The sequence below is a fragment of the Haliotis rufescens genome, unplaced genomic scaffold (assembly GCF_023055435.1).
Source record: "Haliotis rufescens isolate VD_foot unplaced genomic scaffold, xgHalRufe1.0.p SCAF_17, whole genome shotgun sequence".
Classification (NCBI taxonomy): domain Eukaryota; kingdom Metazoa; phylum Mollusca; class Gastropoda; order Lepetellida; family Haliotidae; genus Haliotis; species Haliotis rufescens.
The window spans coordinates 21,018,141-21,045,350 of NW_025963857.1; the positions used below are offsets into that span (position 1 = coordinate 21,018,141).

A 27,210-nucleotide genomic window follows, 5' to 3' on the forward strand; every position below is an offset into this window, starting at 1 on the left:
TTTGCTGAAGCCTGAGGTCTTCCATTAACTGCATGACGAAGGAGGCCATTTGAAAAGACCAAGGGCTTCTGCTCTGCTCTTAGAGATTTCATATGATAATGGAAATGGATTTGTTGCTTTTATTTGATGATCTTTAAGTATAAATACTTGATTCTGGTTGTTTTTAAAAATCACAATAACATGCCTCTAATTAACACCTTTGATTGCTGTATTACAGCAAAGGCTAATATTTGTCATTTTATACTTCTTTCTCAAGTATAATTTGTAGTTTGTAGTGGTCCAAACTAGGATGTTTACCAAAAACACTGTCACAGCTGTTAAACTGCAGCATGGTATGTCAGTGGGCTAGCATTATCAAGTTACAGTGGTCCATTTCTGATAACATGCACGCAGTTTAGTGATAATTCTATCCATTTTAGCTATATTATACAATACCCGGACCTGAAGCAGACAATCCAGTGGTTGATATTCTGCCAGGTGGCAGCAACAAATCTGATTATTTCAAATACTATCACGATCCATTGTGAACCCTTGATCCTCATTCAATCATCATGTTAGACCTTTGTGTAACCTACCTTGACCTGTAGCAGAAGGTCATCACGCTGGTTGTTTCGTTCTTCAAGTTCCTTCTGCAGACTGTGGTATTCGGCCAGTGAACACGGACTTGACACGGAGGCTGGAGAGACAAGACAGTGAGTGAGTGAATTGAGTTTCCTTCCACTTTGAACAGAGTTTCAGCTGGTCACACTGCGTCAAGTTACATGGGAGGAAAGGCTACATGAAGCTGATACTTGACTTTTACCCCTAGAGTAAAATCCACCAGTTAGGATTCTGTGACACCAAAAATATAATTAGTCTGGGGCTCAAACCCATAACTAGCACATCCTGACTTGGACAAGGGAGGCTACCATGCACGGTCAATTAAAGCACTAAGAGCTCTTGACAACCGTTACCATATGTTCATGGTCACAGAATTACAGAAAGTAAACATGGAAAATAAGAAATTTGTTATATTTTGTCCAAAGTATTTGTTTGTTTCTTTGTTGTTTAACTCAACACAAATATTACAGCTGTATGACTGCGGTCTGTAAATAATCGAGTCTGGAACCCAATCCCGTTAGTCGCCTCTTACAACAAGCATTGTCGCCTCTTACAGCAAGCATTGTCGCCTCTTACAGCAAGCATTGTCGCCTCTTACAACAAGCATTGTCGCCTCTTACAGCAAGCATTGTCGCCTCTTACAGCAAGCATTGTCGCCTCTTACAGCAAGCATTGTCGCCTCTTACTACAAGCATAGTCGCCTCTTACAACAAGCATAGTCGCCTCTTACAACAAGCATAGTCGCCTCTTACTACAAGCATAGTCGCCTCTTACTACAAGCATAGTCGCCTCTTACAACAAGCATTGTCGCCTCTTACAACAAGCATTGTCGCCTCTTACAACAAGCATAGTCACCTCTTACAGCAAACATTGTCGCCTCTTACAAGCAAGCATTGTCGCCTCTTACAACAAGCATAGCCACCTCTTACAGCAAGCATTGTCGCCTCTTACAACAAGCATTGTCGCCTCTTACAGCAAACATTGTCGCCTCTTACAAGCAAGCATTGTCGCCTCTTACAACAAGCATTGTCGCCTCTTACAACAAGCATAGTCACCTCTTACAGCAAGCATAGTCACCTCTTACAGCAAGCATAGTCACCTCTTACAACAAACATAGTCACCTCTTACAGCAAGCATTGTCGCCTCTTACTACAAGCATAGTCGCCTCTTACAGCAAACATTGTCGCCTCTTACAAGCAAGCATTGTCGCCTCTTACAAGCAAGCATTGTCGCCTCTTACAACAAGCATTGTCGCCTCTTACAGCAAGTGAGTGAGTGAATGAGTTTGATTTTACGCAGCTTTTAGCAATATTCCAGCAATATCACGGCGGGGGACACCAGAGATGGGCTTCACACATTGTACCTATGTCGGGAATCGAACCCGGGTCTTCGGCGTGACGAGCGAACGCTTTAATCAATAGGCTGCCCGACCGCCCCGGGTTGCTGAAGACCTATTCTAACCTAGATCTTCACGGGTCTATGTTCTTCATGGTCCATGGTATTGTTTTATCCAATATGAGAGACTATAAAACATGCAGCAAAACTCGACATCTACACACTCATTGTCACAGATTTCTAATTTGTCAGCTGCATCTAATGCCCAAGTAAGTATGACTTAGGATCACCAGCAATCAATGGTTCAACACAATGGAAGAACAGGTGGAGAGTGATATGATCACGCTATGGAATATTCACACGTATAGGTTTCAAACATCGGGTCACAATGAGTCTTATAAAGATATGATTTGATCAATCGAGGTCAAGTTTACCTCGGAGGTAAAGCTAGTATATGAGGAGGGCGAGTGAGTTTGGTTTAATGCCTCTTTGAATAGTATTTCAGTTATATCATGACATGTGAGCTTGATGTGGGAGGAGTGAGTGAGTGACTTTGGTTTTACGCTGCTTTCAACAGTATTTCAGTTATTTGACAGCATGTCAGCTTGATGTGGGAAGAAATTTTACCACTTTGGTGAAATCTAGAGCATGGGCATGGTGCTGAGGAAAGAGTGTCCATTAGCCTTTCTATCTATATCTTGTTTCCACCCTTGCCACATCAAGCCCACTTTCCTGTGCTAAATTTGATTGGACTATCGCACAAATCGAAAGTCCATTCAGAGATCGTTTCACAAAGTGAACATCCACGACTGGTTCACCTTTGCATGAAAGTGATTTACCACCGCCTGTCTTTGTTGATAGGAATATGTCTTTTTCATCTTTTAAACCCCACAACGATTGCATATTTTTGTGTGTCACTGATGAAATCGCAAATGTTTTCGTTATCGCCGCCTATGGTAATCGCCATTTTTGAGAAGCTATATGAGATAAAAACAGCGATCTGATTGGATATCGCATTTTCATTACAAGGGGCACAACTTGTGAATCTACGCGAGGTGGTGCCAGGATGGAGCCAAGAAAAGTTGCCTTGGTGTGGCAAGGGTAGAAAATAGGCTTTGATATAGGCATGTGGACACGTTTGCCTCGGGAAACAAGGCTTTGATATAGGCATGTGGACACGCTTGCCTCGGGAAACAAGGCTTTGATATAGGCATGTGGACACGTTTGCCTCGGGAAGATGGATACTGACAACCCTAGCAACATCTGCATCCATGATTATAGGATTCTGGTACACTTAGCAGAAGCAATTCTCTACAGTGAATCTCAGAGCCTGAGATGACTGGCCATCCATGTGCGTGTATGTGAAGAGATAATTAAATTAATGGCAAAGGCCAAAAAAAAGACATATCCAGAGCTCCAGATAAGCTTTTGGTGTTGTGGGTATTTTACCCATGCATTTTAAAATCATTGGGTATCAGTAATTCTATCTGCGTATTCAAATTTCTGTTACCCACTAGTTTTTACACATGTGGGTATTTAAGTTAAATATTTAAAAACACTATTCATCTAGTCCCTGCAAACTGGTGTCGTGTGGGTTCGAGAGCTTTATAGGACTCAAAAATACAATGATACTTCCACAAGAAAGTGTGATGGCAAATGATCATGATGTAACTGTCATCGTGGAGTTTGGCAAGGTTGACGGAATGCCCGTTTATAATTTCAAAATAAGTTGCTGATTTGCTAATAGAATACGCAGGGTTACTTCACAATATTTTGATAATACGCACAAGTTTTATTTTTGTAGCGTATCTGTAATGTTCGTTGCATATTTGATATGCTTGGATTATATTTTACTGTGTATTTCTGCATTTCTGATGCGTATTTCACGCAGATACGCAGCTTATCTGGAGCTCTGCATATCCGTAGATTATGTGGTAAGGTCATCGACTATCCCACATGGCACTAATGAAGTACTAATATTGAGGATAGTTTTAAGTTCTGATGATCGTTATAAAATTAGTTACAATAACAGAATTGCCCATTTTATGTCAGAAGACACATGTGAGGGATTCTTCAAGTTAACAATTTGCATTGCATTGCATATTTCACGTCTAAAGAAAAACTCAGGTTTAATGAGAACAACTTCGCATTTCTTACTGACACTTGTTGCAATAAACTGCGAAATGGGTCATACTGCTATTTTAGGTCTTATATTTCTCTATGCATGTATTTACACATACGACCTTCTTATCTTATGTCAAGCTACAAGAGCTATTATGTTGACTTAAGTTTGGGTTCTAACACGGAATGTTAAGATTTAAAAAAAGCAGCATTTGTATGGGGTTATATTTTACTCTACTAGCTCAGGGGGAGGGGGGGAGAATATTATTAGTGAGTGAGTGAGTGAGTTGGGTTTGACGCCGCTTTTAACAGTGTTCCAGTTATATCACGGCGTGTCAGCTTAATGAGGGAGGAAAGCCCGAAGTGATGCAGGTTTCAGACGTTTACCACTTCGGTGAAACCCATGAGCACGGGTATGGTGCTGACAAACCTAGAAACATAAATGGGGCGAACCGGGATTCGAACCCACAATCATAGGTTTCTGGCGTGCCCAAGGGACGCAACTCTGCACAGCGAATTGCGGCGCCTTAGACGACTGGGCCACCTGTGCCCCCAGAATATTATTAGATCTAGAGAGAGTACAAAGTTCCATGAGAGAAGACACAGTTCTAAGAGATGTTCTTACAATGTGCTGTCAGACCAAGCATCGTAAGGGACAGATCAATGATATTCGGGGGGTGGGGGGTGGGGGGTTAAATTGTGCCTGAAAATGCTTTGAAAAAATAATTCTGCTTCAGAGTGTTGGAAAAAAAAAATTGTAGCTGAAAAAATATCTAATCTCCAGACATAATCCCAGGATCCCCAAGAATATCAAATGGTCGATCCCTAATCTGGGATTCAAAGCCTGGCCAATTTCACCCCACTGGGCCAACATGGACATTTTGCATGGCTTGAAATGCAAGACATTAAAATTTTGCAATGGTAATCACATCCTCGCTGAAGCAGGGTATTAAATCTCAATTCTCTTATAAGTCAAGAATTGATTGATTTGTGACAAAATCCAAAATGATACAAAACTCAATCCTCTCAAGAGCTTCAGGAGTATTTGAATATGCATACTACTCAAAAGAAGTTAAGGTCCATTCGATTCTTTCATATCACTACAGTGAATCTGCCATGACAGATTAACTATAGTGATATGAAAGAATCAGGTGGTCCTAAAAGTCTTTTGACATGACAGAGTAACTATAGTGATATGAAAGAAACGGGTGGTTCTAAACTTCTTTTGAGTATTATAATAACCAAGTCACCCACGACCTCTGACCTTGCTTTAGGAGTGTGGGCCCAGAGGCCCATATCAATCAGGAAGGGAGGGTCAGGTGTGTTTGTGTGGGTTCAGTGACCCAGGCTTTGGCCGATTGAACCACTGTTGAATTGCTGCAGCCCTGTATTCATACATTCACCATATTTCCTGCATTAAGGGACAGATCTAGGAGAAACAGCCCTCCTACTGAGGACTGGGTCTGTGAGGGTTACGGTTCTCCCCATTTCAGTTAAATTTGAAAGTTTACCTCAACAAACTGTTCCTGCTTCACAATGTCCCAGCATCAATAAGAACGGTTAAGGGCCGGGCCTTAAATTAAAGATCCAGCCAATATTCCATCAATATCTTGATGGGGAACACAAGAAATAAACTTCACACATTGTTTGTTTGTTTGTTGTTTAACGCAGCACTCAGCAATATTCCAGCTATATGATGGCGGTCTGTAAATACTCATGTCTGGACCAGACAATCCAGTGATTGATTGGTTGGTTTGTTGTTTAACGCCGCACTCAGCAATATTCCAGCTATATGACGGCGGTCTGTAAATAATCATGTCTGGACCAGACAATCCAGTAATTGATTGGTTGGTTTGTTGTTTAACGCCGCACTCAGCAATATTCCAGCTATATGGCGGCGGTCTGCAAATAATCAAGTCTGGACCAGACAATCCAGTGATTGATATCATGAGCACTGATCCACGCAATTGGGATATGATGACATGCACCAACCAAGTCAGTGGGCCTGACCACCTGATCCTTTTAGTCGCCGTTGATGGCAAGCATGGGTTGCTGAAGATCTATTCTACCCCGGATCTTCACGGGTCTCACACATTGTACACATGTGGGAAATCAAACCAGTCCTTTGGCTTGACCAGAAATGGTTCAACCACTAGGCTAGCCTACCACCTATCTTGCTAGGGGAAATATGGTATACAGGTAGTACACCGAAGCAGGTGTTTGTTGTTACTGTCACAGATGCAACAGGTGGGATGGAATATGTTTGTATTCATGTCACACCACGACAAAATATTACACATTGCACAATGCGACAACTCAGCCATAAGATCTGAATAACGAGTGCCATGTTCAGTGTTTGTGTCCCTGGGTGGACCACAGTGAGTGAGTGAGTGAGTGAGTTGGGTTGAACGCTGCTTTTAACAGTGTTCCAGTTATATCACGGCGTGTCAGCTTGATGTGGGAGGAAATACATTACAAATACAGTTAAAAAAGCAGCATGCATTTCCTCAGACATTTTGTTTAAACTACAAAGATAAATGTTTGTTTGTTGTTTAAAGCCACAATCAGCAATACTGAAACTTTATGATCGTGGCCTGAATATTTACTACTCAACATTTGCTTATGATGAAAATAGTCATCCTTTGTTTGTTGTTTAATGCCACACTCAGCAATAGTCCAGTGATTGATATTGTGAGCAACAATCCCACCATCGGGGTATGATGACACACAATTGTCCAAATCACTGAGCCTGACCACCCAATTAAGTCATTACTTACAACCAGTATAGGTTGCTGGGGAGCAAGTCTAACCATCCAAGGGGCAAAGACTGTCTGTGTAGTGTACACATTGGATTATAACATTTAACTCACTGACTCATTCTGTTGATACGAAGCATATCTATTCCACACCAGCAAACAATATTCAGCAACATCACCTAAACATTGGACTGATCTTTAAATTATATTTATCTTTCATTTTTTTTGACAAGCAGATCAGGAAGACATACATGCTTTTGGGTGTGGCAGAACTGAGTGGGCCTTCAAAGCATTCCATGCATATCTGCATTGCTGGGATAAAAAACCCATTAAAGTTGGAGTACAGTTTCGTGTCATCCCCTGAGTCAGTGATGGGTGTTTGAGATATATATATAGCTGCTGATTGTTGAATAGACGGCTCTTGCACATCACACACATGCAATGTGGTGAATTCACTGGGTACAAGGAACAGAGGCAATGTACTGCCTTACATGATTACTGGAACGGTTGCAATGCGATTATATATGTGTTTATGTATCATTACTTGCACATCAAAGTATTCACGAATGATTACGTATAAATATTTGCAGTGCCATATCTCAGAAAAATTAAGAATGGACACAAATGATATCCAACTGTATCAAAAAGAGTATTTTAGTTGGAAAGATTCAAACTTCTTACATTTAAGCATGTGATAGATATATCTGATTTTTGTGTTCTGAAAAGAAATATAACCAATGGTTGGACAGTCCAATTTAAATAAGGAAGCTCCCATCCATAATAAGCATAAGGTATGACACATATTTGTATGTTATTTGTTGTTGAGTGAGTGAGTATGGTTTTATCCACTTTTAGCAATATTCCAGCAATATCACAGCGGGGAACACCAGAAATGGGCTTCACACATTGTACCCATGTCGGGAATTGAACCCGGGTCTTCGGCGTGACGAGCGAATGCTTTAACCACCATGCTACCCAACTGCCCCTGTTTGTTGTTGAAGTTGTCACCCCCATTTTAAGGCCTTGGATCCCCCAATTCTATTACCAAGAGTCTTGAGGACTCGCAAATTTACAGACCAAAAACTTTAACCAAAAGCTTGAAAACATGTCACTTCCGACTTGGTTCTCAGGACTGATTTGAAAATTGGTGTGAACTAGACGCCTATTTTGGCATAAAAGATAAAAATTCCGAGTTAGAATTTGTTAGTTTCTTGCCAAAAGTTGAAAAGGAAAATACTGTTTTGAAGCTTTTTGAAACTTTTCCCCATGAGGCTAATAATAGTTGTGCTTCTAAATACTGTTTTGAAACATTACAATAGTCTGGCCATTTCAATGTCCTTGTAACAACCATCTTGTCTCTTAATTTTCGTCTTGATAATTGGGATGCCATGAAGTACATCAATTACTTCCCTCTGTCGCCAACATTCCACGAGCCCATCTACATCCAAGTATGGTAATTGCTCCATTTAGTGGAGATAATTCTAACTCCTCTGTGGCACGTTTTGTAAGTCAGTGAAGCAAACAGCTAATTCCCTCTGCTCTCATTACCGATCTGTCATTTGGGAGGTCACCAGGGCTAGGGGGACAGTTTGACAATACATGTATATCATTGCCTTGACTGTCCCACCTTGGCCCTGTGACAGGCTGGGTAGACACTTTGAATAGTTATTCAGTTATATCACAGTGTGTCAGTTTGATGTGGGAGGAAAGCCCAAAGTAAGGCATTTCTTGGATATTTACCACTTTGGTGAAACCCACCAGCATGGTTATGGTGCTGACACCCCTAGAAACATAATCAGGGCAAACTGGGATTCGAACCCATAATCAAGATTTTCTGGTGAGCCCAAGGGACGCAACTCTGACCGGCGAAAATGCGGCGCCTTAGATGATTGGGCTACCCGTGCCCCCAGATATAGAATACAGTAACACAGGGAAACATCGCTGACATCCCCCAAAGTGATGTGCAGCCTTAGTTCTGTGGTTTAAGTGTTCGCTTATCATGAAAAAAACCCAGTTTGATTTGCCGACTGGTACAATATGTGAAGCACCTTTCTGGTGTCCCCCTTAGTTATATTGCTGAAATACATCAAAAAGTGGTTAAAACCTCACTCACTCACTCACTCACACACTCACTCACTCACTCACTCCAATTTCCCAAATTTACATGCTAATCCTGCACGAGACAAATGGTGCATCACGAGTCATGGGTCTATGACATCACATGTACTGCGTTCATGAGCATCTGTTCCCACAACATATAAGTATGTTCTTTTGTGCATCAAACCAATCTAATATGTCTTGAATATGAGTAATTTCTTCATATATTAACCAACATGTATGGTATTCACGTTTATTTGGGCAGTGAGTAAAAATATCAGCTAAGTGTGTCAGGTATGCCCCAAAAATAGAGATATATGTAGATACATAGATATAAATTGTAGATGTATGTGATAACAAACCAACAGGGCTTTACTTTGATCGCTATAAACATGAATGTCACACAATGCCCCACTCCTATTTTTGTAGCTTTACATATTCCGTAACTGTGCATTAAAGAAGGACTTTGTAACAGTTTTCTAACCGGCTGCTTTTCACTTCAGTGGGGGCGGCGGGCCCATGAAACAAAAAATACAAAATACATGGCCTAGGGTACCTAATTAGGGTAAGCAGGAACTGCTAGACAAGTATAGCAGCACACCTTGAGTGAGTGAGTGAGTGAGTGAGTGAGTGAGTGAGTGAGTGAGTGAGTGAGTGAGTGAGTGAGTGAGTGAGTGAGTGAGTGAGTGAGTGAGTGAGTGAGTGAGTGAGTGAGTGAGTGAGTGAGTGAGTGAGTGAGTGAGTGAGTGAGTGAGTGAGTGAGTGAGTGAGTGAGTGAGTGAGTGAGTGAGTGAGTGAGTGAGTGAGTGAGTGAGTGAGTGAGTGAGTGAGTGAGTGAGTGAGTGAGTGAGTGAGTGAGTGAGTGAGTGAGTGAGTGAGTGAGTGAGTGAGTGAGTGAGTGAGTGAGTGAGTGAGTGAGTGAGTGAGTGAGTGAGTGAGTGAGTGAGTGAGTGAGTGAGTGAGTGAGTGAGTGAGTGAGTGAGAGAGAGAGAGAGATTTTACACAGTTTGGGCAATATTCCAGCAATATCACGGCAGGGGACACCAGAAATGGGTTTCATACATATGGGGAATCACATCTGGGCCTTCCACGTGACAAGCAAACGCTTTAACCATCAGGCTACCCCACCGCCCCATGTACATTAAGACTTACAGTATCACACTTCATAAGAGTGTAGGGGTAAAAGTCTCATCAGTGGTGTGTTCAGACAAACAATAACATAATAACTCTGTTACCCACTAACTCATCTATCACAACAGGCTTGAGTCAAGAATGACACTTTCCATTATAGGCTCTGACACACAAAACATCTCCTTCCCACAGACAACCATGTCCTCCCCAACACTGAAGAAAGTCATACACTTTGCAGATTCACATAGGAATGTCCACTGTGTTTAAAGTATCATATTTCCTACAAAAATAGGTCTGTTGTGTGATACAGAGCAGAAACAATGCTAGCGTAATACATCTAGCATTGTTGGCATGTAATAACTCATGACAAAACATGACTGTTATGTCCAGGGTGAAAACACCCCAGGTTATGGATTAGTATAGCCTTGTGAACATGTCTTTTTGCAGTGCACAGTCACACAGTTTGTGTAGATATGACATTCCTTTGTAGATAGGATGAAGATCTAGACTGGTATATCCTGTTGATGACAACATGAAAAGTTCACTTTAAAATTTTATTTTGGAAAGAATGGCGATTACCAACCCATCCCATCATCCCACTCCTGAATAAATGACTTGATCAATTGCACTAAGTGAGGAAATATGTCGGTTTGAAAATGCATATGGACGTGACAACATTTCATATCAATTGATTACACAGATAAATCGCTCCCTTGAATCTCATCCAAGGTCATATGAAGGTAGCTACCTTACATTAATGAAATTGCTCCCAGCGTGTAAACAGTTCAAAACATTCATGCAAATTGTGTCCCGAAAAAATCAAAATCCAAAAAAAACAAAAAACAATCAATGCAATTCCCAATTATGAATCTGATTGATTACCCTGAGGAATATGTGGAGGACATTTTGAAGCATTGGTATATCAAAAAAATATGTTCTCTGAAAAAAGGTCACCTAAATTTTCGTAAGATTATGAACAGTATCATCTATTAATATCCTATACAGCTAAGCAAATGATATAAAACTGTATAACCAACAGACTTTGTTGTATACTGTATAGCCAACAAGTAATACATTGTATGTATATGAAACACTATGTGATCCAATGTAAATGTAATTGACTGTATACATGGCACATGACTTTTCAGTACTGCTACCAAGGCGAGCCTGGCCAGAGGGGAGATATGAATCATATTGGACAGGTGAAACATACATAGGTATTATCAGTGATTGGATCTTCTGCCGGTTTTACAGCTTTTGTTAATTGCATCTATCACCATTACACCAGAATTAATTCGTCCACACAAGTGTTGTGATGTGACTCACTCAGGAGAATAACATCTGGCATCACTCCTGCCAGTACACTGAGCTACAACTGTGTGTGGATGTATCAGCTGGGCTGGTACATCAGATTGTGTCATGACTAGTGACAATTCAGCCAAAAACAATGAGTCACATATATGGCTGTGTAGTTCTACCCTGACAGCATGGGACCTAGTTCATGCTCTCAACCACAGCATGGGTCCTAGTTCATGCTCTCAACCACAGCATGGGTCCTAGTTTGTGCTCTCAACCACAGCATGGGTCCTAGTTCAGGCTCTCAACTACAGCATGGGTCCTAGTTCAGGCTCTCAACCACAGCATGGGATCTAGTTCATGCTCTCAACCACAGCATGGGTCCTAGTTCATGCTCTCAACCACAGCATGGGTCCTAGTTTATGCTCTCAACCACAGCATGGGTCCTAGTTCATGCTCTCAACCACAGCATGGGTCCTAGTTCATGCTCTCAACCACAGCATGGGATCTAGTTAATGCTCTCAACCACAGCAAGGGTCCTAGTTCAGGCTCTCAACTACAGCATGGATCCTAGTTCAGGCTCTCAACCACAGCAAGGGTCCTAGTTCAGGCTCTCAACCACAGCATGGGATCTAGTTAATGCTCTCAACCACAGCATGGGTCCTAGTTTGTGCTCTCAAACACAACATGGATCCTAGTTCATGCTCTCAACCACAGCATGGGTCCTAGTTCATGCTCTCAACCACAGCATGGGTCCTAGTTCATGCTGTCAACCACAGCATGGGTCCTAGTTCATGCTCTCAACCACAGCATGGATCCTAGTTCATGCTCTCAACCACAGCATGGATACAACTTTCAGAAATGGTATGTAGGTATAAACGTAAAGAAGTAATAAATAATAATCTTAGACAGCAACACAAAATCAGTGATATCGTTCGGCGCAGTTAAGCAGCACAAGCCCTGCCCATTATTGACCAGAAGTCTGTTAGTTGGCATGGCCTTATGTGTTTTTCGTTTGTGGAAACATTAACGCAAACCATTTTCTTGGTTAACCAATCAAATGCCACAGAATCAGTAGAAATTTATTTATATTGGCATAAATGTGTTAAGAAAAACAATAGGCAGCAGTTTTGAACACTGTATTATGTTGAATTTCCTGGGCCCTTTACCACAAAGTCTAATACTTTAACTTTTAATTATCATAGTGCTCAGATACAACTTTGTGTCACCATCACTCTAGTGCTTGTTAGAAGAAACAGATCAAGTTGTCAGGTTGGTGACTCTGTAGACTGTGTGTCATCGTACCCTGACTATGTGGGATTCACTAGTTTGCTTCGTCCAAAATAGATAATTTCATTGATGGAAGTTTGAATATGCCTAATGTGCCATTAAAGAACACACAAAACAAATCTTTGTCAGAGGGTCTAGGGGTGATGCACTGAATTACTTATCATTACACTGAATAAATTCCACTGAGTCTGAGAGAGCTCATCTTCCCGAGGCAAGAGAGTTAACTGACTTTAAAAGTCCAGTTTCCACCCTTGCCGAACTAAGCTGGAATTCCTGGGCTCGATCGTTGCGCCACCAGTGGTTATTACAAGTTATGTCTCTTCTAAAACTCTCCTATGGACCAATCACCATTCCACCTCTATGAGATGGAGGGACACCAACTTGACCACCCCATCATCAATGCTTTCAGTGGATGCAGCAAGAAAGTCAATGGAGCATGTTATCTGGGGCTAGAGTGGTCATGTTGTACATTGTGGAGGCTGATTGTCACCTGGTCAATACATCTCACCTGGTAATTACCACTGATGGTCACCAGGTCAGTCAGTCCAGTAACACTTACCCTACAAGTATCTGAGGGCAATGGTGGTTACTACAGCCCCGTTACAGCATAATCCCCATTATTTAACATAGATTTACATAGATCCTCAAACACTATAAGCTCTGTGTGCTACTGGGTCCCACAGCACAAGGTGAGGTAAATGGGTATAGCATTGTGTTCAAGATTTTGGCACTTAGCAATGTGCATGCTTCATATTTTAGGACATGGGGATCAAACCACCGACCTTCCTCTCTCCGGGCAGACACTCTATCCACTAGACCACAGAGGCAGTCCCATTCCTCAAAGTGATCTTGATGCTGTGTTTGTAACTCCTATACTTTAACATAGCCTTACTATCTTAGTAGTGAGTGAGTGAGTGAGTGAGTGAGTGAGTGAGTGAGTTGGGTTTAACACTGCTTTTAACATGTTAACAGTATTCCAGTTATATCACAATGTGTCAGCTTAAAGTGGGAGGAAAGCCTGAAGCAGGTCTCAGACACATTTACCACTTTGATGAAACCCACGAGCAATGGTACAGTGCTGTATGATCCTAGTAACACTGAGAACACTTAGTGGAATGGTAAGCAGCTCTTGTCAGTAATGCTTAATAAAACAACTCTGAAAGGTATTTCAGGTTTATCGCATTGTTGCGAAAAGGCCAAAGTAATACTGATCTTATCTGAATCAGCAAATCCTAGCAAGGCAAAGGGATGCAACTCCTGCACCTTAGACCAGCAGGTCACCTGTACCCAAACTCACCTGACAATTATCATGGTTATTATGTTTGCTTCAACCGAAAATAGCAGAAATAATTCAATAAGGTGGATATCGATTTGAAGAACCTCTGCAACTATGCCAAAAAGATAAACATGTTTGTTATTCACACATTAATCATAAGCCGACAGTATGAAACAAGATTACTGGTTACAGATTATTAGATCAAAGACACTAAGAGATATAAACAAGGGGACTTACTTACTTAATGGATTACTTAAAGCGCAAAGTGTTTCTCATTACCCGAGATTACCACGACGATTAGCCTTTGCAAGACCAGATCTGTATTCATACATGGAAAGTGAATTAAGGACAAACCAGTTTCTTTTCCTGTTTTTAGTTGATATGTCAAGAAGCAGAAAACAAAAGCCAGAAATGATCATTGAGATTAATGTAACTGGATCAGGGATCAAGTTTCATGGCGGGGCAAGGGTGGCCCAGTCCTCTAAGGTGCTGCAATTCGCTCTCCAGGGCCCACTTGCACAAAGCGATCTTAGCGCTAAGACTATTGTAAGCCTATGTTAAAGTATGGGACTTCTGATCATCGTAGCGCTAAGATCGCTTTGTGCAAGTGGGCCCAGGATTGCATCCCTTTGGCATGCCAGAAACCAGTGATGGTGGGTTTGAGTCCCCGTTTGCCCTGATTGTTTCTAGGTTTGGCAGCTCCATACCCATGTTTGTGGGTTTCATCAAAGTGGTAAACATCTAAGACCTCCATATCGTTGGCTTTCCACCCACATTAAGCTGAGAATACTGGGGTGATAAACCCAAGCTCTGTAGTTACATGGCCCTCCTTGAAAACAATGCATATTCATATTGTGCTGTATCCATGCCCTAAAGCATGTTCATGGTGCTACACCATTATTACCCGAGTCAATGGATCAGTGCCCATTCAAGTTACATTCTCAGCTCCCTGGGGGGTATACAACCTCAGCTGCATGTCCGATGGTCTAATTGCAATCATATCATTTCATCTCCGAGCTCTGGCTGACAACTTCTAGGTCTTTGGGGGCATCTGGGGTTAGAATTGGTCGCCAGCAACCTAGGTTTGTAGTAAATGGATCGGATGGTCAGGCTCTGTGACTTGCATGTCATCTTACATCAATGGCATTGACCGTTGCTCATAATGTCAATCACTCGATTATCAGGTCCAGACTTTCTATTTTTCAACATCCCATACTTGCCGAAAGAGGCTACTATGCTTGTTGTAAGAGGCGACTAATGGGATCGGGTCCCTGACTTGGATGATGCATGTCATCGTATCCCAATTGCGTGGATCGATGTTGATGTCAATCACTGGATTGTCTGGTCAAAATTTGATTATTTACAGACCGCTGGAATATAGCTGGAATATTGCTGAGTGTGGCATTTAAACAAACACCTTGACTGCGAATAAACTGGGGTAAGGCATTGCTTATATATATATGAACATATGTAACAGTTGTATTATGACTTTTAGCAATATTCCAGCACTGCAGGTAACGCCCAAACTGTGCTGCACACATTATAGCCATGTGAGTAATCGAACCTAGGTCTTTGAAATGCTTTAGCCATAGACGATGCCACCATCCCCTCCCCCGTGAAATGAAGCTCACCCTATGGCCATCAACTTCGACCTTGTTGTTCAAATGCAATTTAACCAACACTTCCGTTTGAGCGGACTTTCCACCCAAGTCTTCACCAGCAGCAATACCTTCGCAATCAGTGCATTGTAACCATTATTACCATGTGTCCACATTTAATTACATCCCCACTGAGTTTATGGCCCTATTAAAGGAACACAGGGACTTAACAAGCTTGCATGCATGGACTATTGGAGAAATATTGCCTGGATGGAACCAGTGGATTGATTCAAAAGGCTCTGATTTACTGCTTGTTTTCAGTGATCAAGTCTATCATGAGTTCCACCTGGCTGTTCCTTATACCGTAACCAACGGCAACAAGAACAGGCAGCGATGCGAATCAATACCTACCGAGTAGCAATTCAGCATATTTTTCAAACATGAAGCTGCTGTCGCTGTACTACAGAATAATTGCTTCGGTCACGTAATAGTCTCATTGTTAGTACATCAAGAAAAGTGTTTACGCAAGTTATCGAATAATACCTGTTTTTCACCCACCCACCCCAAAACAACCATTATTTGATGCCTACACTTTTGTTTGTTTATTTTTTTATTATATTAACACAAGTAATCAGGATGTAGTGAACACAGGCACCGTAGACGCCATTGTAGTTCATACACTAAATCCCAACACAGCAGTAGCATGGGACATTTGTAGTCTTAATGCATTGACCCATACCAGCCACGCCTTAATTTGATTTCATAATTAATTATTAACGATGCAGCAACTCCACCTGAAACCTCCCTCTGGATATATTCACAGCCATCTGCACACAGATATTCCGTGATGATCTGGTCACAGTTAATGAAATTGTTTTGATGGAAGTCGTCTTATTGTACCTGTATATGTACATTTATGATTAATCCAGGTAATTCTACACGCAAATACCATAAATACATTGATTGTCTATTTTTATGCTTTTAATGGACACATGAAAATAATTGTGTTTTTGCTCCAAGAAACGGAAACAAAACCTGCAGGAATTATGTTTGATTATGTAAAGTTTCTTTCAGTGAAAGTAAATGTGGTTCTTGTACCTGCCTGAACTCATTAAGGTTACTTTGATTAATATTACAGGTAGGCAGTCTTCTTGTATTGCCTCATCCTCTGCCTTAATTGCAATTTCACTCAGGTAGTCATCCCAGCAAGCCTCTTACCCAACTTTATGGCCACATTTCAAGCAACAAGATTTAGGCTAGACTAATTTATTTTTTTGTTACACAGATATTTTGGGTAAATTTGCCAAGATGCAGGGGCAGAATAAGAACAAACACAAATGTCATGGTTGATTTGACATTACAGTTAGCTACGGTTATAAAAAACTCAAAGAGACCACTAATTTAAGTTTGTAATAACCATAGTTCATTATAAGCATATATACAGCATATATGCAACAAATAGCCGGGGCTAAAAAATAAATTTGTTTTATGAGTCAGTTTTTTAAAAGCGTGTTCATTATAAACGTAGTATACTGTATTTGCCTCCTAAGACAGGGGAGGGAATCCTTGTTGTATTTGAGATTGCACACTAAAGTCAGTCAGTCAGACAGACAGACAGACAGACAGACAGACAGACAGTCAGTCAGTCAGACAGTCAGTCAGACAGTCAGACAGACAGACAGACAGACACACTTTGTTTTAACTGAGAGTCCATCAGTATTTTCTATTTGTAGTTTCCAACTTGTATGGCCTAAAGTAAATAGGGGCGGTCGGGTAGCCTTGTGGTTAAAGCGTTCGCTCGTCACGCCAAAGACCCAGGGTCCAATTCCTGACATTGGTACAATGTGTGAAGCCTATTTCTGGTGTTCCCCGCCGTGATATTGCTGGAATATTGCTAAAATGGGTGTAAAACAATACTCACTCACACACTAAAGTAAATGCATGTCGATATATTTGTCATAATAATATAATCAGTTTTCTGGTTAGCTGCAGTTTTCTAAAATGTGTACCGAAAGAGTTTAGTCAGGGCCTGCAGCTTCTGAAGTCTGTGTGTCCAGATGTCAGTCTGGTATTTCAAACACTGCATGCCATGACACATTAACTATAGTAAAATGAAAAAAATTGGATGTTCTTTAACTTCTTATGAATAGCATAAAATTGAGCCAAATATAGAAATCATGATCCAATATTTGCACCTGTGAGTGTAGGAAATCTGATCAGGTTGACCACAGCTACCCAGGAATGTCCTGCACAATCTGTGGCCTATGAATAGGTCTATTCCAGATCTGTTGTGTCATCCTGTGTACTTGAAGTGTATTAAGTAAATTGCTGCAGGCTTCCCCTTGTAACAAGATCCTCTCTTATTTCTCAGACTCACGTGCTCAGTCAAGCAGGCTTGACCCCGGCCTCATCTCCATCAGAGCTGAGCTAACATACCCTGAACTCAGGTGTTGTGTGCTATTTGTTGAGTGTTATGTTGATACGGATAGCGTTTCCACTGAAATTGAGTTGTAGGCACTGCTTTTACTTTCGTTTTGAGTGAGTGAGTGAGTGAGTGCATGAGTGAGTGAGTGAGTGAGTGAGTGAGTGAGTGAGTGAGTGAGTGAGCAAGCGAGGGTTTAATGCCCATTGAAACAGTTTTTCATGTGTGTCTCTCATTATCAAGAAGTTCAGGGGACATTTAAAATGTGAGTAAGTGAGTGAGTGATTTCTTGCCACTTATATATTCCCACTTGCCACTTATATTATGACCAGCATTTCAGCTATATTTTGTTGTGTTTGTTTTTTGTTTAACACCACAATCAGCAATATTCCAGCTATACGATGGCGGTCTGTAAATAATCAAGTCTGGACCAATCAATCAAGTGATTGACATCATGAGCATCGATCCATGCAATTGGGACACCATGACATGCATCAACCAAGTCAACAAGCCTTACCCATTAGTGGCCTCTTACGACAAGCATAGCTGCATCTTAAGAGGGTTGCTGAAGACCTTTTCTCTACCTGGATCTTCAGCTATGTAATTGTTTACCAGCTTAATATGGGAGTAAAGGCCAAAGAGATGCATATTGTAGATGATTGCCACTATCCAAACCAAAATAGGTATCTTGGGGAACACTTGTTTTGAAATGCTGTTATAATTTCAAACTTTAGTATGGGCACATAAGACTATTGAGCTTGAGGTCTTTTAAGCAGGCAAAATATCAATATCAATACAACCAGGAATCATCAAATCCTAGTCAGCCACCCCAATGGTTGATATTATGAGCACCAGTCCACGTCATCAGGGTACAATAACAGGCCATCCAGCCACCGAGCCTGGCCACCTAAGGGTTTTACCTTGACCTACGAAACTTGAGGTCCAGAGTACTAATTACAAGGGTGCATACAGATATTTGAAGATCCTTTTAAGTAATGAATAGGTGCAGTGTACTGTACTGTAAGATTTAATACTTACTTTAACTTCAGGAACTTCAAGAATTTGGTACAATGAATATTTTTTTGCATCCCATATATATTTTTTTCTGTGTCCATTCTATACAATGGGGCATACTGGATGCCCATGTCTGTGTCATGTAAAACCCTGCAAGCCTTACAATTTAGGCTATATCAAGTTAAAGAATGCCAGAGGCCTTTTGTAACCTGCACCCAACAGAGTCAATATCAACGAAGTATTTAAGTAATTCCATCCCTGCCAACATTAAACAAGGGAGCATCCTTATCAAAGGTTATACATTTCTCTCGGTAAATCCCAGCTCAGAACAGATTTATTCCTTCATATATTCAAATTTTATACACACAGGGTGAGAAAGTGTGACAATGACATATGACAGTCCAGTTTAATATGCAGACTGCACGCCAAGTTCGTGATTGACATGTCAGAAGTGGGTGATGTTTTACAGCAGAATGACTGGCAGATACTTGTGGACCATAAAACTTCACAAGTTTCTCCTTCGCAAGTAGTATTGACCTTTAAGGGTATCCACATTAAGCATCAAATTACCTCCTGGATAATTTCATTTTCCAAAAGGATGTCACATCCAAATGTTCCTTTACTTTTTAAGAATACAGAGGGCATTTCAAAAGATGTAGCATTTTGCTCAAAAACTTTAATACAGGATGAAACGCAATATCAGAAGTCAAATATTGTCTGTTTTTTCTGCTTCTAGCAATGTTTAGCAGAATTAAAGTGTTGTTATTTTACTAGGAATGGTTAATAGATTTAATTCTTGTCCACAGTGTGTGAAGTCCGAGTTGGTGGTCTCCCATCTTGACTGGGACAGGACAATGTTAAAAATGCATGACTAACTCACTCAGTAGATAAACATAGTGTGTTTTCAGATTTGCAGGTTTTGAGTATTTTAAGTCCAAATTTTCATTTGGAACTGATGGTGCTGAATGAGATGGTTTTCAATTTGGCATTGAGAAAAAGTATCTCGAAAAATATTCATTTAACAATATTTTTCAATTTATCAAGAAAAGTATTCATATGCAGTGAAAAGTACAAGGGATTTCAAAGACCCAACCTCATTTAACAACGTTTTTTAACCAATCAGGATGTAGCTCACACTCCCATTTATGTTACAATTACTCTACATGACCTTGTCTTTTCCAGGTGATGTCACATGGGGTTTAACATCATGTCCAAGATTGTTGCAATTGTATACGGACGTGAAGGTGTGCATGTGTTGTGTGTGGCTGTTTGTACTAGTCTGGACTAATGCCGATGTTACAGTGCTAGCCCTCTGAGATACCATGCCACAGTTTAACATGAATACCCCACTCAGAAAACAATATACAGACTCCAAGCCGACCAGTCCTTGTTTTAGCCCTTTAATGCGGAGCGCCAGCAAAGGTAACAACAAGTACCATCTTTTAAAGTCTTTTGGTATGATGCGGCCGGGGATCATACCCCATACCTCCCGCTCTCCGGGCCATGGAGGCAGTTTCTTGTCTATACACATGACGTCATTACCAAAATCTTCACACAATGCAGATTTCCTGTCTTTCTGACATGACGACAAACCATAACATTACTAGTTCCACCATTTAGTACATTTAATAGATTTGTTGGGAAGTTATATATAAGTTAAGGCCGACAGATTTGATTTAGGAAATAGTTTGATTCTGATTTGTCAGTCAGGGGTAAAAAATCAGGTGATTGGACAACTGCATCCCCGTAGAAGATGATATAATATTGATAGAAAAGTACCATTTTCAATAGTTATATGTACAATTTTAGGTTACCAAAACCAGATTTGTTGTAACAACCATATTCAAAGTGTGTGTAGCAATACATTTTGTGCAAAAAACATGATGGAAATAAACTGGGGAGTATTTCAAGTTTTGGGCATAGAGAGTGTGAATTGTTTTTAAATTTGAGCGAGTTCTGGGATATTATCGAATAAAAAGAAATTGTCACTGAAAATTCTCAAAAATATATAATTATGCTTAAAAAAGAGGAAGAAATTGTCTGCCACAAAAGGTGTTTTTATGGTGTGTCAGGGTTTGAAATTCCTTGTATTTTAGTGACAATGGCAGGGTTAAAATCACAATGGACCCGATTAAAACATGTTCCCAATGCCCAAAGGGCACACTAATTAATAATGTTTTGTAACAGTACCTTGTGACAATGGTTGTTAAATGAAGCCAGTGATAAATATACTCACGCACAAGTAAACATGACAAACTCAGGGAGAATTATGCAATGTGAACATGCTTAATGCACAGTATGGTGCACAGAATAACGTTGGGTATTACCAATCTCAATGAAGAGGAAGGGAGCAATTATTCTAAAATATGACTGCTTATTATCTAGCCTTAGTGAAATAACATCCACAAAGTTAACAGATGGATCACAAGTTATCTAGTTGGGACACTTACATTCCAAAGTGCACGCTGAAACATCTTTATGAGTGCCCTGTGGCACACTTGAAAAAATATGCATTCTATCCCTGTGTTTACCAAAAAGTTATTAAGGCTCATATTTGAAAAAAATAACTGTTTTGTCAGCTAAAAATCCAAACAAAATACACCTATCAAATGGCCAGTCCCTTATAGTGAGTGAGTGAGTGAGTGAGTGAGTTGGGTGTAATGCTTTTAACAGTATTCCAGTTATATTGCGGCGTGTCAGCTTTATGTGGGAGGAAAGCACGAAGTGATGCAGGTCTCAGACGTTTACCACCTCGGTGAAACCCATGAGCACGGGTATGGTGCTGACAAATCAGTCCCTTACGGTGATGTAGGGTTTTACCTTTGTTGAACAGTCAAGAGGCCCCTATAATATAAGATATGTGAGGATTCGGCCATACTGTACGGAGGTTGTAAGTACCGGATAGACACCAAAATTAATGTAAATATTATTGAATGAAAATTTGATTAAAATCAGTAAAATAGATTACATAGATTACAAACATGAGTCCATATATACAATGAACACTTTAAATCACCGATGGTGTAACAACACAATCAACTTGCATAATCATGATAATTCAGACTTGTTGATATTCTATTTCCAATGACAGATCACGACGAGACATAGTTTTAGGTTGGGGGCCCGGCTATACTGCACATAACATTTTGATACAGATTTCAATGACCAAGTTAATACTCCGGCTTATGTATGAGATCAGCTGATCTACGGTCACATACGTTACAATGTTCACAACGTAATTCTGATAGAAAAGAACTGAAGTGTGCATACTACGTAAAGAAAAGGTATTTTTCATCAATGATTTCTGAATATCTTTGAAAACTTCAGTGGTAGCAATGTCAGCTCCTAATATTCTTACTGTCATCGATGTAATGTCATTTGAAAAGTACATGTATGCCAAATGTGTTGATTATCAGACTTTTCTTAATCGTGTTAATTCTCTCTGAAAACATGAGCAGTATCGATGTCAAATATTGACGTCGTGAATTGTCATCAATGTATAACTGTTTGCGTCACAGCACATCTCTGATCAATGTTTTCATCCATACTAATGGCCTATGTCGGGTCTGATCAGCAACACCATCTGTTCAGGTTTGGCCATCAAACCAAAGCAAATAGCACAAAATGTATTCCCAACATCCTTTGCTTAAAATGAAGCACAATATCACAGCCCCCTCATAATAAGGTCCATATGGTAGAACCAGCTATAACACCAACATCACGGATGTCTGTAGGGCCGTGTCATCATTGACAACCCACACCAACCTAGCTACGATTCTAAACTAAGTCCCCTTGCAGCCAAATTGGGAAAAATCATTATTCTGTTCAAAGTTCTTATTTTCCCCAATTCAGAGATATTTTAACATTGCATTCAATGTAATAAGGTAAATCTAAGAATTCAAGCCTTTTCCTCTAAACTGGTCGTGTTATCAGTGAAATACAAGTTACCTCTACAAAGGCTATCATTAGTTATAATAGTAACATGAATTGGAAAATACAAATCCAATTTGGGAATTTTTACTGACATTTGCTGCAGACATAGGGACATAAAGGAATAAAGGGGAATAAATCCCTATATAACCCCAGAACCATCATGAATATAAACACAAAGAAGAACACAATAAGTCACCCCAAGCATTATTCAAGCTACCCCTGCTGCATACACTGACATTTTCCTTTCTCCTGCTAAGTGAGAGAGACTTTATAATAGATAGGCAGTATCAGAGGCTTCATGAGACGCAGGTGACAAGAATATGACTCCACGATCTAACCCGGACTTGTGTGGGTGAACTTCATTCAAACTTGCTGGACGGGTTACCTTTGCAACAACAATGCTGTTTGAATGGTTTCTTTCGGTCCTTCTGATATTTTTTTCCGGCATAACATAACATCAAATTATGGAAGGGAATGTGAAATAATTGTGATCTGTTGTGAGATAACGGAGCCTGGTTGTCTGATAGGCTCATGTTATGTTATTTAGTGATCTGCATACATGACAAATATGATATTCATGTCAGGTATATATCAGACTTTTATACAAATTTATTATTATAAATTATCACAACAATTTTAGCAAATATGAAATATGATATAATATTTATATATAATACAATAGCTGTTATAAATCTGTGAAATTGTAATGTACGTCTGTTTGAAAGTCAAACATGACATATATATCTGTTTGATATTTTGGATAAAATCTGTCCATATTGACAAGACATTATATTGAAACGGATGTTTTGATTGATTGGAGAATGATGAATCATATACGGAGTGGCCCGCGTAAATTCAATCTCACCTGTGTTATCATGCACGCCGCCGATGATGTACAGCTTCTTCTGATAATTATTAGCTAATCCTCCTGCTGGATCGGATGGGTAGTCATAGCGATAGACTCCAAAAACCATCTTGTGAGAATTAACAAATGATTATCCAAAAAGAAGTGCACAGTGTCCGAGTCCAGGCTATCGCGAGCCTGTCACTGCCTTTACCACTCCCCTCCAGTGTTCTAGCCAAACTGATCCTTTACTATACATGATGCAGCACAGGCCAGTCCATTCACTCCCTGTAGGGGGGTCAGGTCACTCACTCTCTGTTGCGAATCCGTTACACATCAGTGACAATACTTAATCACAAGATTTGGACGGATAAATATCATAAGACGGATAAACTTCATACCTGCAAATCTCCCAGAATCCTCGTGGTCGGTGTCTGTGTCTGAGTAGGGGTCGTGGTAGCTGCCAGGCGTGGATGGGCGGTCGTCTGAAACAAGGGAGATCGGGCATGACAGGAGATAATCTTTATGGGTGAAAGTATTTTCATCCGAGCAAGTGTGAACACTAACATAGGTATCACTTCCATATTTTTCATGCTGCAGAGAGAAGGCTGAAGGCAAAGGCTGGAAACATGATATTATCAAAGTTGGCTAGGCACCATCATCCGAAATTGAAACATTTTTTATTGACAGTATTCTAACGTTATTGATTTTTCAATTCCTTTGTTAGACAACGATGGCGAAGCAATTTTTAATGTTAGAGAAAAGATTCTATTGTAGATTTGTTTTCAAGCTTACAACTTAGTGCTTATAAAATATAATTTCATTAAAATGTTTGATGAAAGTTTAGAGTGAGTGAGTGAGTGGGTGAGTGAGAGATTTAAAGCCACTTTTAGCAATATTCCAGCCATATTGTCAGGGGACACAAGAAGTGTGAAAATTTAGAATAATGACAAATATTTTATGAATGAATAATACAATTTAGGAACATACAATCACTTCATCTAGATCAGGACAATACTTGTTTGCTGTTTATTCAGTCAGTACAAACAATAAATCACTCAATAGATTCGCCACATAGAAGGGCAGATAAAGACACAACACATAGGGAATTGTTTAAATGATACAAGCATGAAACTCTACAGTATTCCCACTGGTTTGTACAGCCTTGACAATTCACGCTAGTCCGCTAGCCCGAGACTACCAAATGGTGCTGAGGACAGGTCCAATCCAGTGATGGTAGTCTCACTGACTTGTAGCATTTGAGGGCTATAAGTCTGAACCAGTCCTAAATGCTTCAATTACCACACATTGGAACTGAATAAGGCTGATGGAAAATGCTTCAAAGTCTGTGGACTAGTGAAATAAGGTTTCTACTAGTCCAGAGCTCCAGATAAGTATTTGAGCAATTGAGTTTTTACTCTAGGGTTTCTATTTTAATTGGTTTATTACATTTTTCATTTGGTAACCAATATTTTTCATCTATTCATCACTCTATTGGGGTTTTCCCCAAATCAGTTGACATTTTAAGATTTAAAAAAAAGAGAATAATTTAGATGTATATAACGGTTCTAAATATATAGGCTTGACTTGAAAAGTAAATAAACTTGTAATTGTGTTTCAGAAATTAGCTCTGTTGTATGCATGCTGAAAAAGCTTCATTGGGTATTTACAATTTCATTTAATGCATGCGTTTCTGTACCCAAGTTAATTGAAAGTAAATGGGTTTTGAATATTTTTAGGGGTATTTTACGCAAATACGCTGCTTATAAGTAGCTCTGCTAGACTCTAAAATATGATAATTCTAAGGCTGTATGCATATTAGAAAAGAAATATGTTAGCCCCTGTTCAAAATTGACTTATAAATTTGAGAAAATCAAATTCCAATTTCAGATGGACTAAGATAAGTTTCTCATCTATAAGATGCATGTAATATTTACCAACATGTATCCTCTGGTAAATACACTGACACAAGGGTGCAAACTGATCCCTACTTTATATCCACCCACATAATACTCTCAGTAAAAGTGGACCGACCCATCCATATTGTGCGTGGGGTAAACCTCTCACTCGCTTCCCTATTGTATCTGTCAATCATGTTTACCCCTAACTCCTGACAAATGTAAATACAAAACCCCTTCCTCGAACGATCACTCTCTCCACCCTATTGACACAGATATTTCAGCTACTATCTAGATAAGATACCCTTAGAACAAATTCAGGGTGCGGTGATCGTGAAGTGGTTGACTAAAACACGGGGGATTTTCGATTTACGTGTCTGAGTGAAAGTATGCAGTGTGTATGCACCTAACATGCAGTCGGCAACATTTACCTGACAGGTGGGGTGTGCAACTGCATTTAAACTGTTGATTTAGGTTCGTCACTTCTAAACAAAACCAGCTGTAAATAACGAATGCAATTAACTGAGTGATGTCTTGATTTAAAAAATTTAAAAATACTTAGGAGTGTCTACTAAGTTTAACTTAGTGAGACTGAGATGAACATGACCAAATATGGGCAGTTAAATGTTTCATATCTGAACACATTGATCTCTTATGATAAAACCCCCAATGCATCCCCTTTTCAAGGATGGCTGTAATCTCATGAAACACATCAACTATTTTATATTTATATAAGGCCACAATAAATTACTTATTACTTTTTCATCCAGGGTTAAAAAGAAGGTGAGGAAGAGGAATGTTATTCTAAATATATTTTTAAAACAAACTGTTCAAGGTATCTATGTACAGTAACTGTTAATGGGTGTGATTCAAATGAAGCATCAATGTTTGGTAAGATTTTGTTGAGTGAGTGAGTGAGTGAGTGAGTGAGTGAGTGAGTGAGTGAGTGAGTGAGGTTTTACACAGCTTTTAGCAATATTCCAGCAATATCACGGCGGGGGACACCAGACATGGGCTTCACATTGTACCCATGTGGGGTATCGCCTTTGGCATGATGAGCGAACCACAAGGTTACCTGACTGCCCAAAGGTAAAGTATGAAGGTAACACACTGCAATCACCTTTCTCCTAATGTTCTACAATACACTGATGTAAGGGGCAGGGTGTTTTATGGTCATGCAGATAGGGTTGAATCTAATAATTAATTTATTTATTTTCTTGTTTTACTGATAAACTCTATATTACCGGTATGTAAAAGTATAGAAAAGAAAATACATTCCTCTAATCTAATTGCTTCAAACACCTACCTGTCAATAAATATTATTGTAAATTTAATCCGAGATATTTTCTTGAACAGAACACAAGTAACCATTGGCTAAGACATTTTCAAAATACTGGTACTATTCTGATTTTTTAAATTTTTTATTTCAAAATTCCTTTTAAATTCAGATAATGTCTCCTGAACCTCCACCAGTATATAGGGTATGATTTCATTCTGTTTTACCACCTTCACCAGGTGCAACAGAGTCAATTAATCAGGTTGCACCACCAAAATATTGGCTGCACCATTTTATCATAAACTGAAACACTGTATTTTCAA

At 39.9% G+C, this 27,210-nt stretch overlaps 1 protein-coding gene across 3 annotated transcripts in view; it reads right to left on the reverse strand.

Annotated features, from left to right (window-relative positions):
* The window catches only part of LOC124133946 (kinesin-like protein KIFC3), a 79,459-nt gene that overhangs the window by 35,373 nt on the left and 16,876 nt on the right, over positions 1-27,210 (reverse strand). For 2 of the 3 annotated variants that reach the window (XM_048397689.1, XM_048397691.1), the window contains exons 4-5: positions 24,115-24,198; positions 576-676 (exon numbers count right to left, since the gene is read on the reverse strand). In XM_048397689.1, the coding sequence (XP_048253646.1) occupies positions 576-676; positions 24,115-24,198 (185 nt within the window). Of the gene's footprint in view, positions 1-575; positions 677-23,734; positions 23,975-24,114; positions 24,199-27,210 lie in introns of those variants that run through there. The other variant, XM_048397690.1, reaches the window with a different exon arrangement.